General features: G+C 30.8%; 1 protein-coding gene across 4 annotated transcripts in view; it reads left to right on the top strand.

The window, feature by feature from the left end:
* Positions 1-1,957: 1,957 nt before the first annotated feature.
* LOC134694790 (dynein axonemal heavy chain 7-like) overlaps positions 1,958-21,315 on the top strand; it is a 64,141-nt gene continuing 44,783 nt past the window's right edge. For 2 of the 4 annotated variants that reach the window (XM_063555846.1, XM_063555844.1), the window contains exons 1-25: positions 1,958-2,083; positions 3,901-4,090; positions 4,708-4,846; positions 5,270-5,378; positions 5,790-5,894; positions 6,125-6,203; positions 6,503-6,701; positions 7,383-7,502; positions 9,337-9,520; positions 10,258-10,437; positions 10,728-10,883; positions 11,577-11,597; positions 12,050-12,163; positions 13,346-13,360; positions 14,714-14,841; positions 15,190-15,493; positions 16,173-16,319; positions 16,624-16,760; positions 17,218-17,353; positions 17,623-17,892; positions 18,309-18,457; positions 18,968-19,241; positions 19,836-19,942; positions 20,219-20,417; positions 20,754-21,217. In XM_063555846.1, the coding sequence (XP_063411916.1) occupies positions 2,066-2,083; positions 3,901-4,090; positions 4,708-4,846; positions 5,270-5,378; positions 5,790-5,894; positions 6,125-6,203; positions 6,503-6,701; positions 7,383-7,502; positions 9,337-9,520; positions 10,258-10,437; positions 10,728-10,883; positions 11,577-11,597; positions 12,050-12,163; positions 13,346-13,360; positions 14,714-14,841; positions 15,190-15,493; positions 16,173-16,319; positions 16,624-16,760; positions 17,218-17,353; positions 17,623-17,892; positions 18,309-18,457; positions 18,968-19,241; positions 19,836-19,942; positions 20,219-20,417; positions 20,754-21,217 (3,944 nt within the window). In that variant the 5' untranslated portion in view covers positions 1,958-2,065. The remainder of the gene's footprint in view (positions 2,084-3,900; positions 4,091-4,707; positions 4,847-5,269; positions 5,379-5,789; positions 5,895-6,124; positions 6,204-6,502; positions 6,702-7,382; positions 7,503-9,336; positions 9,521-10,257; positions 10,438-10,727; positions 10,884-11,576; positions 11,598-12,049; positions 12,164-13,345; positions 13,361-14,713; positions 14,842-15,189; positions 15,494-16,172; positions 16,320-16,623; positions 16,761-17,217; positions 17,354-17,622; positions 17,893-18,308; positions 18,458-18,967; positions 19,242-19,835; positions 19,943-20,218; positions 20,418-20,753; positions 21,218-21,315) is intronic. The other 2 variants (XM_063555847.1, XM_063555845.1) reach the window with 1 other exon arrangement.

Genomic DNA, 21,315 nt, shown 5'->3' with positions numbered 1-21,315 from the left:
GCGTCAGTAAAATTTACGAAGGTGTGATTTCAACTTAACCATTTGGAACTCTTGGTTTAATAGGTTCCAATCCTTGTGAACAGCAACCAAATCAGGATAGGAAATACAAAACGGGGAATATCTGATCAATTGGGAGATATATACTCTGTATGCAGGCGCTGCTAGAATGTTGCTTCACAAAAATGGAAAGCTCATAATGGATTTTATGTTAACATATTAATAATTTTTGTAATGTTTTAGGATTATTTCTTTTGCGGTGGTATTAATAACCTTAGCATTTCAACGGCCTCTGTGTTATCGTAGTAGCTTTACCGCATGTTCACCTCAATAGTCGGCATATTTGAGTAAGAGAAAAGACTACTTGTATTCGTAAAAGTAACGAGACTTAAAGTCTCTCGATCTCTGGAACAAGCACACAAATTAAACTTCAAAAGAAATAGTAAGAAGGGAAAATGTTGAGACAATGCAGTATATATGAGTAAAAGAAGTTGATAACGAATGTTTTTAAAAAAAAATACCAAACCCAAGGTAATTCAAAATGGGGAAGTTCATAAAAAAAAAATACAATACTAAATAATCTACTGTATATAAATTACCAAACGGAACCACCGAAAACAAATGACACATTCCTGACTTGGAACAGACATATAGTTTGTACCGAATTTAGGGAAACCTCTTTAAATTTTCACTGGTACATAAATATTTGATTACTTATTCGGTTTTAAAGTTAACACGTGTAGGGTAGGATCTTCTTAAAAAAAAATACCCCTCCGTTTCTCCTGGGATCATTCACGGTGTAAATGGCTGTTCTTTTTCTATTGTGTCTTCTTTTTTTTCGGGGTTCTTTTTTCATTTTGTTTTATTGTCTCCACTACGCGTCGCCAGTTTGAACATGTTGAATGTCACTTTGTATGTACAAAGCACAACACACAAAATAATTAACAAATTCAATAAGGGAGTAACCATTAAACTTCAACGGGGGATATTGTTTTTTGTCCGTGTCAGATTTTTTTTTGTGTTTTCGACGTTAGCAATCAATTTTTTTTAATGATTTCATACTACAATTTAGCGGGAAAATGTGGATTGAATTTTTTTTCTCATCCTTACTCATAGTATATTATAATATAAATACATTTATCTATTTAAGCTTTATTTAGAGGCGACTCTGCAAGGTATACAAACAGAAACAACATAGGCTCTAACGAACATTTAACCGACATCAAGGATTTGTATACAAATTTTACTATACAAATCCTTGCCGACACCAGAGACATATAATTGTATTATATGTCTCTACCGACACTGAGGACTCAGGTTATACTGTAACTGTCAGTGTGGTTATAATAACTGTGACTATTATACTAACTTATGTCTCATGTCATAATTCAAGGTGTTTTTAACATTGAGAAGAGACATATATATATATATAAAATATATATATCTCGGTGTCTCCGAAGATACTTTAGAGCGGCTGGCTAAGCCTTTGAAGACATCAGTAGGCCCTACGTGACTTTATAAACAAAACCTTTTAGAAATTACAACTTTTTCTAACATCTCTCAGATTATTCTTATATCGGTCTTATGATTAACTTGAATTTGTGTATAAACAAAATCTTGAGAAATTACAACTTTTTCTAACATCTCTCAGATTATTCTTATATCGGTCTTAATTAACTTGAATTTGTGATCTCTAGTACTGTGTTCACTTTATTATATATAGAAAGCATTGAAAACTGAAGATTTAAAATTCCCGCTAAAAAATGTTATATCCCATCTGGTACCCCATTTATAAAAATCTCGCTTCGGCGATTAAACTATCAAACGTTCAAACAATAAAAAAAGAATATAATTGTGTTTTCTTTTTAAAAATAAACAAGAAAAATTGTTTTCACACTATGAACTATTTCACAATAAAAAAAATTTAAATCCATATTACCTAGCAACGTTAAAGCATAACCGCCATCTTGTCACGCACTGCTCAATTGGATAAAATCAAAACATTTTTTATTTTCTCTTGATCCAGTGCAATAACTGTTGAGATATACCCATGACATAGAAACTTGGAATGGCAGACATTCAGGAGGTAATTTTATTAGTAATTTACATTGAAAGCAAGCTTTATAAAGGGGAGTCAGATCGGATTTATATAAGTTGCTGGTCACTGCAGGGTTTATTTTGACAACGTTCCAACTTCAGAAGTTAAACGCAGTATTGTGTAAGACTCCTGATTAGATAATTAGATAGCACTGATTTAAAATTAACTTTTAAAAATATATCAGGCCACTTCTAGATAGGATTCATGCAACTTCTGATGGTAACACTGACAGTTACAGCTAGGGACCAAGCAACAACATGTCAACAAGCCTGCCCAGTATGAGGGTAGGAATATGCCCTTTACCATTAGGCTTTCGGCTACCATTATCATAAAATTATTAACAGTTTTTATTGTGATTCGTCCAATTTTCTATTTGTTATGTGACAGAATTAGGATTTTTTTGCATGACTCGTCAGAATTAGTTTCGTAATCGTCAGAAAGTTAATGTACATTTTATCATCATGCACAAAAAATTATCATTAACATTATTTCGCAAAATCAATTGCTAAATGTTTTTCGTCATGAACTTGAAGGGTATGTAACCCTCCTACGTACACCTTATCACTATTTGTTGGCCATTACTGGAAATTACAAAAATTACTGTAAATAAAATTAAATATTGTCTATTTAAGGAATAACAGTACTGTAGTTGAAGAGTTGCTACCGTCAATTGTAGATTTGACGGTCGCAAATGCAGTTTTACTGGCGACGCGTAGTGGAGACTATAAAACAGAGATTTGCGACCATCAAATCAAAATTGACGGTGGCAACTCTTGAACTACAGTACTGTTATTCCGATTCTAATGCATTACATAAAGAAAAAATACGATAAAACTTGAAACAATGTCTAAATTTGTCAAATAAAAAAAATCCGTGAAACTTCATGAATGATTTTGGCACAAAGACGTCATGGCTAAACGTGACGTCACACAAATGAAAACTAACAAACTAGAGGTTATAACGTTACCTGTACGCTTCAAATTCGGATAAAATTACATTAAAACGATGAATTCGAGGTAGGTGTTGTATTATTTTCGAGTATATAGTAGTAATCGAACATTTGTTGATTCATCAATTCAAAATGGCGAGTCCCTCCTTGGTTACGCCTGGTCAACTGCGGATTTGACGGCAACTTTTAGTCAATGAAAACATTTGTTACATCCAAATTGCATTAGAATGTCTATTGTCTATTGTAAAAATTTGACTGACGCAAATTATAAGAACCCTCCAGTAGATAAAGTTTAAACCTTTGACTGTGCTTTTGTTATGAAGAGTCCTTACTTTACACATGTAATTATTAGGTACAATGGTGACAGGTCCCTCTAAAGACAATTACAATCAGTTTTTCATAATAAGCTAAAAAATAATACATAAAAAAAAGAATTCTTTAATTTCAAACAAACAATAAGGGTGTAATGACATACAGACTTCAGGAATTACAGTGTCAAAACAATTTCTGGGGTTCTTTTTACCTAGTGGGAGAAAGAATACCTTGTTAGACATGAGTTCATTCTAAAAATGTCACATCAAAAAGTATAAAATCTGCACCTTGTTTTTAACACAGATTGATTTGGATATAGTTCAAGTTGTAGATATATATCTTCAATTAATGCACGTGTACTTCAATACAAATTAAATTCACTTAAACTTTATGTCTAAAATAAATTTGATCCATCATTATATTACAAACGTATCTGTTTATTCATGATATCATTTACTTACTTTTTGGAAGATTTACCTCACTTATGTAAAACTTTTAAAGAACATTTGGGTTTCCATTGTTGTTTTATTTCTCTATTTTTTAGTTGACTCCTGGTCGTAGTGGCCGAGGGAGTAAGGGTAAAGGGACAGACGATCCCATTAGATTTCTCCCAGTATTACCATCCAAAAGATCAAAACCAGCATGGCAACAAAATCAACCAACTTTTGAACTATCTGGTAAAATTGTTGAAGAAGAAACAAATGGAATTGATTTAGTTGGAGAACTCACAGCAAGTAAGTACATAAAAGAATATGACTTTTACATTTCCACTCAAAATCTCATTGACTAGAATTGTCAGGTTCTCTTGCTGAAGATCAATGCCAATGGTTCGCTATGCTTCATCCACCACTGAAAAAAGTCTTCAATTTAAAACAAAAGCCTCATAGCCTACATTCATGACATTGTAAATCCGAAAATTCTTCATGTCAGTTCATTTGATAACTTTGTCTTTAAATATATAACCATTGATTTTATTTTTACAAAACATAATATAAGTTAGTTGAATTCCAAAAGCTATAATCAAACTAAGTAAATATCATGAATATTAAAAAAAGTAAAATCACAAAAATACTGATAAAAATTCAAAACTGAAAGTGTCCAATCAAACGGCAAAACCAAAACATAAAAAACATCAAACGAATGGATAACAACAGTCATATTCCTGACTTGGTACAGGCATTTTCTTATGTAGAAAATAGTTAATTAAAAAGTCACTGGGAAAAACATATTTTCTATGATACTGCTACAATGTAGAGAACCATCAGACCAACATGTATACTGGTTAAACATAGTTGATTTATTTTAGTTTCAATTATAACATTGATACTAATCATGTTTCTTTTTTGTAAAGGAGATGCTAAGAGACGGAAGCCAACCAAATTGAAACCTATTGAAAAACAAAATGGTGCTGCAAATGGGGATGTTACACAATTTCAACAACCCAAAAAAGACAGAGAAAATTTCAGAAAGGCTTTGGTTGATATTATCATGTAAGTTAATGAATGAAATTGAAACTAATATTATTCTAAAAACATGTACCAAGTTTATCTGTAAAGTTCTAAGGAAATGAATATCCTTAAAAATTCAACTAAACTGTTGCTGATAACTTTTTTTTAAATTTACATTTATTGCAAAAAGATACTTTATATTAAGCTTTTAACTAAGCAACATCATAACAATAATTAGTTTCTATAAAAATATGTTTAAAGTTTCATAGACATGCTCCTATGAGATTGTATTAAAATGTCCTATTTATGACTATTCTCTTGCAAGAAAAATATTTAAGAAAATTCAATTTTATCAGACCTATTTTTCATGTGAAGATATACGTTTGGTGTATGTGATCATATATTTCATTTCTCCTTTAAAATTTGTTCATATAATACCGATGCTAACTCTTGGTACTTTTTTAGGCAAGAGGAAGGTGGAGTTCCTCACAGCAGTACAGTATCTATTAACGGTGGTGAGTTACCTCCACTGTCAAGGACAGGGTCACCAACATCAGCAGAAAAAGATATTCTGGTAAGTCTCAAGTTAAAATTAATTTTAATGTTTAACTGCAAAATATAGGCTGCCAAGATGGCCATCTATTTCAGGTCAATGAATTAAAATTTTATATTGTTTTCATGATTTCTGATGACCTTTTCATTTAATATAATACTGTTGGATAAAAAACCCAACTTCAAAACCTTGGAAAAAAGTATATTTATTTTGGCTTTGACATGTATGAAAACTAAAGATTATATTTATTACCAGACACTATGACAACTCATAAATTATGAAAATTCTACTGATCTTTCATTTTGGCAATATTGATACATATGTAAACTCAAAGAACTTGTAAACAATTGTGTTTCTTTGATCAATAATTACTGTATTCAACAAATTTGATATGACACAGAACTTATAATCAATTTTTGCTCTTTTTTTTAGAGATATTATTACTATATTCACAATGGAATTGACACAGAACATGTGGCTCCAATGGAAGATTCATGGCTTGAGAATGTCCTTGACCTTGTGTCATATGATCTAAAGGTATGCTTCATTATACGCAATTATGAAGTCAAAATTTTGAAAATAAACAATTTCTAACACTTGTCATTCTATTCAACATTAAACAAAATGTTTATCAATAAAAAAGATGAAAATTGTTTCCCAAATATAATAAGGTTAAAACTGAACATAATTTGCAAATGTTTGAGTTAAAAAGTTTTTAAAAGAAACACAATTAAACTGATCTAATTGATGCTGTTTTATTTTTGCAGAAAGACCACTTTGAAACGATAGAGAATTTGTCAGATGAAATGAGAGAGGACTATTTATTAAGTGTCAAAAAAGCTATTGGTTAGTATTAGTAACTTCAAAGAAATCAAATTAAAAAGTGTTTTTTGTAATCTCAAAATATCCCAAATTTGAACTTAGGATATTCTTTAAAAAAGTTTTCTAGAATTCAACACTGACATTGATGTATATAGTAGGAACCATAATGGCTAAAGTCTTTATTTGTTGCTAATGCAAAACTTACTAAAATTTCTCAATTTATACATGGGGGGAAAGTTGACTGCTGATTGGTGTGAATATGTAACACATTGAATAGTCGTAGCTACCACCATCACTAGAATTAGTACCTTTTATTTTTTTAGTTGATTTTGTATTGAAAGACCCAAGAGAAAAAGATGATGACAAAAAAGAAAGACTTCCACCTCACAGAGAGGAGATGGATGTTGTACCTAAACCATGGCACAAGTCATTTATATCAGGTTTAGATCTGATGTCACAGAAACTTCATATTACTACTCCATGCATGTTACAAGTTCTTGACTTCTGGCATGTTTCCTTTGGGTGAGTACACATATAGAGCTGTAGACAAAATCGTTTGCAGGACATATTTTTTTCCCTCTGAAACAAATTCATTTGTTAAACAAAAAATCCATTATACAGAGGTTATTTAGGGAAATGCTCGAAAAAATCACTTGATTGTATAATGTTTTGGTAGCTGTTAAAATTTTATCTACATTTGAAAAAGTCTTTGTAATTTGTAGATTTGGTTTGTTTTACAGTGTAATATTGAAATTTAAAAATGGATATAGAATTTGACTGATTAACATTTAGTCTCAAGTTAGCCTCATGCAAAATTGTATCAAAAACCCAGTTGTTCTGTGTTTATAATGAATAAGATAATGAACCTTATTCTAGTATACAGCTGGGTTTCTTATGAAAAGGTTGTGACCCCTTGACAAAATCTATGGTGCCAATTGCTACTTGACCCCTTCATTACTTCCAACATTAAAAACATTTCATCAATACCATTTTTTAATCTCATAAAATCAGATAGTCAAAGTAAGGTAATTTTCTGATTTTTTGTTGTTGTTGATTTGCATAGTTCATTAACATATATCCTAGTCCTTCTGTAATCATCAGCTTGTAGCAAAACAGTGAAATCTCAAATTTATAGAATAGGTAAGTGCATAAAATAAGACATTTGTATTAAAAGATCAACCTTGAACTTATTTCCATCCACAGAAAACTGAGGTTCATCAATACAGAGGAGTTTAATGATAAAGTAGAATCTATGGACTTGACAACTTTCCAGAAGATGTGTATGGCACATGTCGATGCTGCAAAGGAAAAACTTCTCAAAAAGTAAGTTATGTTACAATATTCACATTTAAGTGCAATTACAGGTTTTTTTTAGATTGCCTGAATATATCACTTATGTTTAAAAATACTTTGATTTATCATGCCTATTTATACCAACTGATTTTAGAATTGAAGTGCAGGCGAAATGGAAAGGAGTAAAACCATTAACAATTTTTGTGAACACAAGTTTTACATTGGGTTTTTCACTAAATACAAGTTATTTAATTGAAAATGGTTGGCCTTTTTTCGATGGTGTTGGGTCGAAAAGTCATTTAGTGTGTTGTTTACAGTGTGTTGTTAACTGTTTCCTTCAAAGAAAGTGTAAGTAGTATAAGGAGAAAAACAACAAAAGGACTTCTATTAGTTCCTAGTGTTTCATTGAATTATTGTCTAATGTGGTTCTAGACTGTAAACCTTAACCCTTTTTTCCAAATTTAAACATTGAAAGAGTATTTGATAAACTATGTGTAAAGATGTAATGTTTAGATAAATAGAAAAGACGAGTGTTTTCCTATCATGTATGACCAAAAGAGAAAAATACACAAGACTTTGAAGGCACTATCATGCGCCCAATCATTCACAAAATTTATACTTAATACTGATATATTATGTTTTTCTGACCAAACTGCCAATAAAAATAAACATGGAAGTGCATTCAATGGCCCTTAGATAATTTTTGGTAGTCCTCAGTCAATGACTATCCATATAAGATGTTAAAATAAGTTGTTTCAATTTTTTCAGTGGGTTCTCACTTCTGTAATTATTTGTTGTAATTTTCAGTTGAACTTAAATGTAAATATACTATCTGTAAGGAAATGAAAATATTATTCTTTGTGCTTTAAATTGATTTGAATTTTGCGAAAAAGAATTAGAACATGTGCATTTTATTATGATATATGTTGTGTAAACCAAACAAATAAGTTGGCATGTGTGCAAATCAGCTGGCAACATACTGTTTTAAATCCTGATCAATTGAAAATTGGCATATAATCAATAAGTCTGAAGATTTAATAAGATTAACTGAAGAATTTTAAAGAAGTTTAAAAACTCTGTTGATGTTATAAAATTATATTTTTTTATATAATTTAATGACTAATTGTGCAATCTAGGGAAATTCCCTCCAATTTTGCTATTAAAAAAATTAAAGAATTATTAATTGATAATAGGATATTACATGTACTTATAAAGTATGCTTGATTAACTTTTACAATGAAACTTTTCATGATATCTTTGTTACCTCTGAATCCCCTGGGTAGAATGTTTTGAAACTTTACCAGAAACTTAACCATATATAATGCCATTGTGCACCTACTATTTTTTTATTTTTTTTATTATTATTTTCAAGGTTTCCTTTGACAAATTATAGACTGACTTTCTTTCATGTAGGGGCAGCATATCAAATTATATAATGTAAGCGTGCAGAACCTCTTGTTTTACTTTTAAGTGTTTACATTTAAATCAGGCCTCAAGTTTTCTCTATTGAATTATTTTACATTTTTGTATCCAGGGCCATCTATATAGTAGAGATTTTGCTCATTGTTGAAGGTTGAACTTAAGTTGTTTACATTATTTTCCTTTGGTCTTATGTTCCATAATTGTGTCCATTGCAATCATACAACAGCTACTTATTTCTATATTATTCATTTTTTTTGACAGCCAAACCATCATCATAACCCAGATTGAAGGTTGACTGGTTTTCACACTTTGCATTTGGTACTACCAATCTTTTTATAAATTTTATTTTACTAAAACCATAACAATTTGTCTTTATAATATCCTTTAAGATTTATTTATGGAAATAGTCATTTAATTAAAACTTCTTATCATACCTTTTCAGATGGTGCCCAGAAGTACAGAGAATGTTTTATGAGGGAAACAAGCGTAAACAGGTTCCAAGTAATGCGGATCCAGAAAAACTGGAATCCTTCTTTAACAGTGCAGCTACATTGATGACTGAAAATCTTCAGCAGTTGTCGCTGAACTCACTTGATGATTTTACAGATCTTATTGACCAACCTATCGTGAGTTATAGGAAAAGCAATTTCAGTTTCATCAATGCAAAATTTTATTATTAGATTTAAATTGATCTGTTGAAGATATATGTGTAGGTCTTCAAAGCTAGAAAACTTTATAAAAACTTTATAAAAACTTGATGAAAGAAAAATCTCCTGGTTGCAATCACTATTATACTTCCACTGAAATGTTAGAAATATCAGAACAAAAGTAATGTTGTACTTCATATGGTACATAACAATACAGGGAGATAACTCTGTTAAAATCAGCTTTTTAATTTCATTCTATTTTAAAGGAAAAATTAAAAACTTCTCAATTAGGAAAATTTGTATATGGTACCTGTCAAAGGGGCAAAGTAAATTTATTGTCAAAATCTTATAAAAATTAAATAAGCCAAATAAATAGTATTCAAGGTTTTTGGGACCACCTTAAAGGTTCTTCAATTTTTGACAAAATTGACTAATATATGTTAGATTGTCATACATGATTCATACTTTTTATGTCGTCATAAAAAGATATCTTGCAAAATAATATCGGTTGCAACCTTGAGAAAAAAGCACAATGATTGACCTGAGGAGAAAACTGAATTTTGTTGAATTTTAGATTGTCTTGTCTCCAAGAAGATTGATATTGTTTGAATAATAAAAGGAACAACAGAACTGACACATTGCTGTATTGTTAACTTAATTATTATATGGATTTTTGTTAACTGTTTCTGTTAATACTGTAATTTATTTTGTTTTAGTACTCCACAAGGGCATATGAACATTCCGGGTTCCAACTTAACCTGATTCTGGAGGACACAAACATTGTTTTTGAGCCAACATTTAAAGACTTTGAAGTTGTCATACTAAATGTTTATGATGTAATGATCAAAGCATCTCAACAAGTACCAAGGGTTGAAACAAAACTGTACTTGGACTGGGTAGGTAGCTCTTTCAGATTTATTTCTCAGCTACCCCGTAAGTGAAGGAGTACTGAAAAATTACAATTTGACAAATTCTTACTTTTACTTAGTTTTGATTGATTTCTAACAACATAATTTTGAATATCAGTATATAATATTTTGTAAGAATGTCCCATGGGTTATATATTTTAACTGGAAATTTCTTTAGAAAAAAACATATATGATATTCATTATGAATTATCAAATTGTGAATAATTGTCCATTAATAATTTATTATATATTACTATGCATATTGTATATTTTAACAGAGTTCCAAAACAAAGACCAATTTACAACCAGTTGTTCTACCAGAAATCCTAGAGTCCCACAAACAGAAAGTCAGGGATGTCATCAAGAAAGAAAGTGTTGGACCAATTGAACACTGCAAAATTTATGATAAATACAACTTCCTCATTTCAAAGCAGGTATGAAGCCTTTTATATTTAATGTGTAATACCTGTTCAAAGTAGCTAAGTTTACAGATGTAGAACACATGTATAAATGCATCATGACCTTCAGATAGTTTCACATTGAAAGATTTATAAAAAAAATGTTTAAAGCTGCTGTAAGAAATGTATTTTTCTTTTTTTGTTATTATTGGAAATTTATCCTCAAAATTTGTTTAAATTATTTGGAAAAAAGTCTTTTTTGTTCTAATTTAGCTTGAAACAACATACATAAATTTTTTCATTTTAATTTTTTGGGTAAATTTGTTAGATAACAAACTGATTAGATTTCAAAAGTCTCTTTGTTTTCACAGTATTGAAAGCTGTTACCCTCAAATTGAGTCTCACTGGGGTCTAAGCGTGACACGGGATTGCCGATTTTTTGTAAGCGTGAAATGTGAAAGTCAAATTATTGTGTCGTGAAAACGGGAAATGAGGTCTTGCAGGACCCGGGAAATGACAAAAAAATGAGAATTGCTTACGTACATAGTGTAAGCGGGATACAGGAATCCAACAAAACAGTAAGCGGGATCCGGGATCGGAACCCCCCAATGAGACCCCCCTCAAAGGATGATGTCTTAAAATTATTGCAACCACAATTACACTATGAAATTATCATATTTAAAGTTAGTTTTTGTGTAATATATGAAATATTATCCTTTTTACCCACAGCCATACACAGGCAAGATACAGGTAGACTTTGGTTTTTGATTATGCCTATAATTTTTATTCTCAGGTTGTTGGTTTTTATTATTTGGTTGATTTGTTAGTTAAATCTTGTTTAAAATTATAGTTCTTTGGCCATTGTTTCACAGCCTTAAAATTTAATATTGTTAACTCATCATTATAAAGGCGTTTTGAGCTGACACTTTGTTCACAATTAATCAAGCAGGCAATTATCATATTGATGAAAAGTCATTCATTTTTAGTCTGGGATATTCTAAGGATGACCAATTTAATGGTTTGTTATCTTATTTCTTTTCTTTTTTCAAATTAGAGAGTATGAGAAGCTCTTGGTGTATTAAGCTTCATAGTTTTTTTAGTATTTACTTGGATTGAAGAGAACAACAGTTTTGTTGGATCTTAGACTGTATTGTTGACCTTATCTTAATAAATTTATTAAAAATATTGTAATTTACTTGTAGGCTGAACAAGATGTTGAACAGTTTATGAAGGAAGAACACTCATTTGAGGACTACTCCAAGGAAGTAATGAAATATACAAATCTGTCACAAGAAATAGCCTATAACTCACAAAAGGTAAATAACATAATCTGCTTCATCGGAACTTTTAAGAAAAGATTTTTTTTTCTTTCAGAATATATATTTCACTTAACATTTTTACACTTTAGAAAAGTCAAATTAAAACATTAACATGTATTGTTCAGATTAAGTCATGTAGAGAAATAAAACAAAACCATTTGTTTCAGTATACATAAATGAGGGTTTTAGATCAAATTTTTTTCTCAATAAATTATAAACAAATGTCAAAAACATTGCCCTATAAGTGAGTTTTGTATGAATGTAAGGGTGATAATCTTATATTAATTAACTGCATATAATTGACATTTTGATTTTATAAATCTGCCAGATAGAGGATTTGGTATAAATCACTATAGGTGTTTTGTGGAAAGGCTTTGTCTCACCTGTATTGTGCAGTTGTGAATGTACTATAGTCATTGTAGAAGATGATCAACACTACTTTGTTGCATGCCAATTAAATAAAAATTTCAAGGTTAAACAGAAATATGTGTAATGGTACTTCAGAAAAAAGAAAATCCTTTTGAAACTTAATAATTATTAAAATATGAAAAATGTTAAGTTTATGCGGATTAGAAAGGTGAAGAATTTTAATTGTTGGTCATGACATCAAAGAATGGCTACTGAGGAATCACATTACACAGGCTATAGACAGGTTACTGAAGGTTCAATTTGACAGGTTACTAAGAGTTCACATGAGACATCTTGTTTATATTTTAGTAGAAATTTGGCACTGCCTTTCTACAGATGATACTAAACTAATAATTTGATTAAAAAACAGTTTGGTTTATGAAATATATTTGCATGTTTAATAGCTTGCTCACATTAACTAGAAGGACGCATATATATCATAGTATAGAATGAGAATATAATTGTACAACATACTTATCAGTGAGGATGTTTCATTAAAATTTAAAAGTTGAAATTTACTTCAGGTGTTTCTGTTATTTGGATATTACCTTTTAATAGACACAATAGCAAAATAAAAGATTTGATTGGGGAAAAGTATTACATTAAATTAAATGTTAAATGCAAGAGATCTTGAATTCTCTCACTCCTATGGAAGTATGTTGAAGCAAACTGTAGATTTTATATTGTATGAATGGTTAGCATATATATTTCAGATTTTTTTTACACTTATTTTGATGTTAACCTTCACATTCTTTTATCATTATGACACAGACAGGGATGAGAAAGGTATAAAATCTGTGATGAAATTCACAACGAGTTTGAAAATAGAAGTCTCTGTAGATATATTTTCTTTTCTCTTAAATTGCAGAAGACCTCTCTCAGATTAACTTTGTTATGATTTAATACATTATAGTTTTTATTTTTTTATAACAATTCTTGTATAAAAAATTTTCAGTTTGAAATATAAAATTGAAAAATCTGAGACAGTGCTTAGCATATTTTCTAATACTTTGTCACAAATCTTCGTGATTTCTTCAGTTACTAGTAATTATTAGGAAAATATGTTTTCCAATATTGTTTTAAATGCAAAGGATTAACAGAATTTATATATAGATGTGCATTTATGGTTTAGTTTTTTCTTAGACTAAATTTTGCAGATTATTGTAATTTTGTTTGCTGAAAGTTACCATGAAAGGCAAAAGGAGAACAATTAGTCAACACCCTTTAGAAGGATGCATTACAATGATTAAATGTTTGATTTTATATTTGTATAAATTTTATCACAGCAGATATTTATGTGATCATAATTGCTATCATTATTATCATAAATTTGATTGAAACTTTTAATCATAGTAATCACTAATTCATCATTGATATGATGGAAACTCTCGATCAGAGCTGTGATTGACACATTGTATGATTGTTTCAATTTATGCTTCAATGAAGTATTCTATGCATTACATGAAATTTTAAAAGAATAAAATGTCGCCCTGTAGATTCATTTTGAAGATTTCTCTTTATGTTGTAGTTTGAATAGAAAATGGTGTTGGTTATTTCCCTTGTTTTATTTCTGCACTTTATTCTCATCACATTTAACATTGTTGTATAAAATATTACTTTATTAACCCTCTAAAAAGTCCTATAAAATTATTGTTCATTTACTACTCAAACTTAAAATAATGGCATGCAAGTCCAGACATTTCAATGCTAACAACAGAAATATGAAATAAAAAAAAACAGTTTGAATTTTGTTTCTCAGCCAGCCATTTATGTTAAAGATTGGTGCTAGCTTAAGTCTCTCAGTTATTTCATAGGCATTTTTATCTTGTTATAAATTTAAAGAAAGTAAAACCCAAGGGACTTTTTGAAATGAATTACCAAAAAGTGTTTTGACAAAAGGTGTAATGTAAATTACAGAAATGAGATTTTTCATTTCTCATCATAAATTTCCTTAAAACTAAATTAGCAGTTCTTTGATTTTTTTTTACTAAAGTTCACAGGTGTGAAATATTATTTCCTTTTTAAATGTTAACCTTCAGTGTTGACCTTGTGATTGTTTTGTACATATAACCTTTAACCATTAACTTCTGTTTTTGTATTTGCTAAGCATTTTATTTAATAAGATATTTTATAACACAGATTGTTCGTCTGGGTATGTTTGAAGTTAACTGTGAAGAGTTGATCAGAACCTTGACAAAGAGAGCAGAAGCATTGTGTCAGAAACTTCTGTCTAAGATGCTAACAGACCACAAAGAGGCTAATGAAAGGTAAGGAGAACAACTAGGTCATGTTCAAAACGTTCATGCATCCGAAGCGCTATTCTAAATTTACCTCATCAGGAACGCTCAAAAGCCCAATATTTGGAAGCCAAGAATTTATAATTGCCTAAACAGTTGAACAGCTATATGACCAAAGAGAACCTGAAAAAATAAAGCAGAGACAAGCATTGAGTAAATACTGTCCGAACACTTCTTTAATCAGATATAAGATAAAACCAAAGAATTATTTAACATGTTCTAACAATATTGAATTTTCATGGTTTTGAATATTGTTAACTATAGTATTTATTTTTTATACATTATTATGATTTTAATTTTTTATTCATATTTTTTAAGATTGAAGAAAGAATATGAGGAGATAGCTCAAAAAGCCCTTACAACACCAGCTAACACTGAGCAGTTGATGGAACTCAAAGAATACATAGAAAAAGTAGAATCAGACATTATCTTCCAACTAGAGAAGAAATTAGTGGAGTCAAAGGACCGTCTAACATTCTTGTTTGATCATACCACATTTCAGTCTGCCGATCTGAAATTGAATGCTGGTGTGTTTATCTGGCACCAGAGAATGCCTGCTGTGTTTAATGAACATAAAGTGATAGTTGCTGAGAAGAGAAATCAATATGAAGATTCTCTCAAGGTATGTAACTTATCCTTAATGCTCTTCTTGTTAAGTTCAGTGCAATACATCAAAATAAAGTTTGGTATTTTTATCAATGCAAAAAATATGACTGGGGATGTTTAGATTATATAAAACACAAATTTTATGTTCCTTTATTTTAATCGGAGATTTATCTGAATCTATACTTTCTGTATAATTTCAATTAACATTGGTCAATATGCTGTTGTCTGCTCCTGGTTTGGTTTTTGTCTCTGACATATTCCCCAATTCCATTCTTATTTTTATTTGGTTGATATAAAAATGAAGATGTGGTATGATTGCCAATGAGACAGCTATCTGCAAAAGACCAAAATGACACAGACATTAACAATTGAGTCATTGATTAGTTTGAGATAATAAACACATTCAAACATATTTGAATTAGAGATAGTTTTCCTTTATAGGCCCTCTTTTTATTTAAAGTTTGGATTACAAAGTTAAAGAGTGATGTGGTATCTTTGACACGTGAACTTTTATAAATTTAATCAATTTTTAACTCCCAGGAATATCATATTATTGTGAAGTTTTTAAGACCTATTACATTGTTCTTAAATATTTGACAGTTTAGTCATCAGAATCAATGTTTTAATTTTCTATGTAAATGTTTAGCTGTATCAAACCAAAACTTTTGAGTTAATATTTCATTTACCTTTATCAGGTGAGAAGAGAGAGATTCCAGGAGGAACTGGACAGTTACCTGAAACAGGCAGACGAATTCTCTACATATGGTGATCTCAATGAGATCAATAAATACTTGAAGAAATCCCAGAACTTAGATGGCAAACTTCAAGCTGCTGCAGAAAAGGTAAACTATTAACAGCTCATTATATTATTGAAACAGTCATAAGCTTAGAAATAAATGCACTTAGACAAAATTTACATTACTGGAGGAAGGATCTACTGTACTAAGATTCAAAGTATAGTTTGCATTTACAATAAATGCCTAAAAAAATATTTTAAGTCAGACTCAATTTATTTAAAAATAAATTTCATCATTGATATTGTGGATGCTTGATGATTTTTTTATGGTAATTTTCCTAATTACATATTTTGAGTCACAATTTTGTAGCTTATGTATTTTGTTTTCAAATTTAATTTGTAATATTTAGATTGAAGCCTTCAACCTTGAAGAAGAAGCATTTGGTTGGAATACTACACAGTACCCCCAGAGACAGACGATCTTAAATACACTGAAACCATACCTCAGTTTGTATGAAATGACTGTAGAGTTCCAGAATAAACACAAGTAAGTTACCATCTAAAGTACCTCAAAACATATGTTGAAATAAGGAGATGTGGTATGAATGCTGATGAGACAATAAACACAAGTAAGTTACCATCTAAAGTACCTCAAAACATATATTGATATAAGGAGATGTGGTATGAATCTTGATGAGACAACAATCTACCAGAGACTGTAATAGGTAATTGTACAGCCTTCAATAAGTTGGGAAAACCCAGACATATGATAGTTAGCTATGGAAGGCTACTAAATAATCATGATAATAGATTTAAAAATATTGCTGAAGAATATACCAATGATCTTAATAATGCTCAAAACAACAAACTAAAAAACAAATCTATAGCAGATAGTTATTGAATTTAAGGCTCCCGACTTAAGACAGGCAAAGAAAAAATGTAAGATTTTTGTGTATGTTACATATTTTAGGATACAATAATAATGTTATTTTGTTTTTGTTAAGTGAGTGGAATAATGGTCCAATGGTTGGAGTTGACCCTGATGATGTTGAGAATGAGGTTGGCAATTACTGGAGAGCTCTCTATAAACTAGAGAAACAGTTTGATTCAATCCCACAAGCCAAGAAAATGGCAGGAAAGGTAAGAATAATATGGACACTTCCCTTTATGCAATTCAAATGATAAGTTATGCTCCCTGATATTTATTTATCCATGCAATTCATGTTAACTTGTGTAACTGCCATTCATAATTATAAAACTTGAACACTTGAAGTAAAGGAGTGAAATTTTGTATACTCATTTGCATACATTATTATAAATAAGTATATCGTGTTCAATAGTCATAAATTGCTGAAACCAAAAAAAATCCAGGTCACAAGTTTCTTATTTTAATATCTCTCATTTTATAGGTGAAATCTACAGTTGAAGACTTCAGAGAGAACATGCCACTTATCCAGACCTTATTCAACCCTGGTATTAGAGATCGTCATTGGGACCAGATCTCTGAGATCTGTAACATAGACCCCCCATTACGTCCTGATGAGACCTATAACCTCAAGAAGTTTGTGGAGATGGGTCTGGACCAATTCATTCCAAAGTTTGAGTCCATCAGTGAAGCAGCCAGTAAGGAATTCTCATTGGAGAAGGCCATGAAAAAGATGAAAGAAGAATGGGCACCTGTAAGTCGTTTAACATTGATAACCTTCCTCTAACTACAAATTACCTCCCTTTAAACATCAATTATCTCCCTTTGTAACAGTTATCTCCAGTTATCTCCCTTTTTCTTTGCATTTATGAAAATGGCATAATACTGATTCTCTGTGTTCCCTTTGAAGATGATCATTGTTCAAATTTTGCATTTTAGTCTAAAGGACAAAAGAACAAAGCATGTTTAATTTCACTACTACAAAATGTATTTTGAAAATTTTATAGGACTATATGCTAGTTCATTAATCCATTGAATGTATGGTATTTATTTCTCAATTGCAAATATTCCATGCAGGAATAAAATATCTTGTACCCTTTTATATTATAATTAATTAAATATGCTTTTATCAATGTTAATTTTATTTATGATAAATCCCTATTTTTTTAGATGGAGCTTATTACTATTCCATACCGTGACACAGGAACCAACATCCTGTCATCTGTAGATGATATCCAGTTGTTACTTGATGACCACATTGTCAAAACACAGACCATGAGAGGTTCTCCCTTCATCAAACCATTTGAAGATGAAATTAAGTAAGTATTAGGATCATTTTTACCTGTTAGTTTGAGAGAAATAAAATCTTTTGAAGACTGCATAACACATGTATGTTTCTATAGTATCCAGCATTAAGGTGTAAGACCAAATATGAAAAAGAAATTACCAATGAGACAACTCTCAAAAAGGGACCAAATGACACAGAAATTAACAACAATAGGTCATTGTACAGCCTTCAACAATGAGCAAAGCCCATACTGCATAGTCAGCTATAAAAGGCCCAAATTGACAAATGTAAAAAACGAGAAAAGACTGGTATACTCAGAGTCATGTAATGTGTCATGGCAGGATGACATGTGCTCCTGCTAACTGTTACCTTTTGAACTAGCACATTAAAATTTTTACTCAGTCTTATACAAAATACAGTTGCTATTCATGTTCTTGTTTTGAATAAGTATTTAATTTGCCACTAGATCTTACTATAATAACTATCAGTTAAACTTGAAAACAACAGACCACCAAATACATTGTCATTTTTTCTTCTTCAGAGAATGGGAATCCAAGCTGATCCTGTTACAAGATGTTCTAGATGAATGGTTGAAGGTACAAGCCACCTGGTTATACTTGGAACCAATCTTCAGCTCTCCTGACATCATGGCACAGATGCCTGAGGAAGGAAGGAGATTCACAACTGTCGACAAAAACTGGAGAGAAATCATGAAGAAAGTCAATCTAGATAAACATGTACTAGCAGTCATTGAAATTGATAAATTACTGGATGGGTTGAAGAAATCCAATGAGTTACTTGAGCTCATTCAAAAGGTAACTGACATACATATAACTGCATACATGTATTTAATACTATGCATGTGGTGCATTTGTGTTGAATTGGAGATTTGTTTCCCTTTGCTAACAGATGATTAAATAGGAGGTGGACACTCCATTCAAATGCCAACTTATTATCTTCTGTTGGGTCAATATCAATTTGATTGTTACAGTTGCATTTTGAAAAGTTATAAACGGTTCAATTCCAAATTACTCAAATAGGAAAAAATGTGACATGGTCAGATTGGATAATTGAATGAGTAACTTGATTTTAAACTTGATGGATTTCTCATGTAGGTTACTGTGGATTCATTATTATTTGTTGGATACCAATTTCGTGGATTTCGTGGGAACAGTTGAACCACGAAATTAAATGTTCAACGAATGACAAATTTTCTTATGGCTTGTATGCAGACTTCGGCAAAACCACGAAATCAAATATCTACGAACAATTAAGTTTTCCTCAATCCACGAAAATCAATAACCACGAAAATAAATGAATCCACAGTATTGGACAGGAAATTTTTTCCTAATATTTTGTCTTTTTGTAAAGATAACTTGAGAAAGACTGTAATGTTGACTATATTTCAGGGTTTGAATGACTATTTGGAGAAGAAACGACTGTACTTCCCTAGATTTTTCTTCTTGTCTAATGATGAGTTGTTGGAAATTCTATCAGAAACCAAAGATCCCAAGAGGTAAGATTAATACTGTAAAACAAACAATATCATGAAGAGTGACAAAATAATCAGGATAACAAAAAATACTTACATGCACTAAATAATCATCTGTTTTTCATTCTTAAAATCAGCAATTTATACTTGTGATTAGTATAAGGAAATTTGTAGATATTTGTGACCATGATCTTCACCTTTGACCCATGTTCATTTTTTACCTTTTTAAAAGTTTTTACAGCCTTTCCTTGAATTTTAAGAAATGCCAGAGGAAGTAATGTGTTCTCCTTTTATTTCTAGAGTACAGCCTCATTTGAAGAAATGCTTTGAAGGTATTAATAGCCTTGAGTTCACAGACACTTTAGATATTACCCACATGAAGAGTAGTGAAGGTGAAGTTGTCCTTTTGAGTGACACCATCTCAACATCAAAGGCTAGAGGTCAAGTAGAAAAGTGGTTGTTAGAACTGGAGTCAGACATGATCAAATCACTACAAAAGGTAATATATAAATGTTTGAGACAGTTAAAATTGACATTGTACATCGATAAAACGCTTATTTGTCAAACATGAATTTCCAAAGATTTTAAAAACATGAATGCTGTCTTTAGGAATGTTAAATGGGGGATTGAAGTTAAAATTTGGCATAGCAGCCCACACTTATATTTTATACACAATATATATATATCATTTTATACAAGGAAAGCAGAAATTTTAGTAGCCCACACCAAATTTTAGGGGCCATTGGCGAGTAGGCCCCTACCAATTTCAAACCCTGTAAATAATAAACAATGACATTGGCCCTAATAAATTAAATTTGATAAAATTTTATTTTAGGTAACTGAAGAAGCAGTAGATGCCTATGTCAAAGAGATAAGAGAAGATTGGGTCAAGACCTGGCCAGGACAAGCTGTACTCGCTGTGACAGCCAAATACTGGACAGACTACATTCATGCTGCTATGCAAAAGGGAGGTAATGCACTAGCTGATTACCTGGCAATCAGTAATGAGCAGATCAATAACATTGTAGCAATGGTACGAGGTCAGTTGTCCAAACAGAACCGAGTCACATTGCAAGCTTTGATTGTATTGGATGTCCATGCCAGAGATGTGTTGGCCATATTGGTTGAACAAAAAATCAGCAGTGATATGGACTTTGCTTGGTTAAGTCAGCTGAGATATTATTGGGAAGAAAAGAAAATGGTGACTAGGATGATCAACTCCCAACTGAATTATGGGTATGAATACCTAGGAAACACTGGACGTCTTGTCATCACTCCATTGACAGATAGATGTTACAGGTATACAATTATAAAATCGTATGTAAAATATTAACCCCAAGTTCTATAATTTCAGGACAAATACACAGTTACAGTATAATACCTCTTTTGGTTTTTTT

The sequence above is a fragment of the Mytilus trossulus genome, chromosome 13 (assembly GCF_036588685.1).
Source record: "Mytilus trossulus isolate FHL-02 chromosome 13, PNRI_Mtr1.1.1.hap1, whole genome shotgun sequence".
NCBI classification, from domain to species: Eukaryota; Metazoa; Mollusca; class Bivalvia; order Mytilida; family Mytilidae; genus Mytilus; species Mytilus trossulus.
This window is presented reverse-complemented; position numbering and strand designations above follow the sequence as displayed.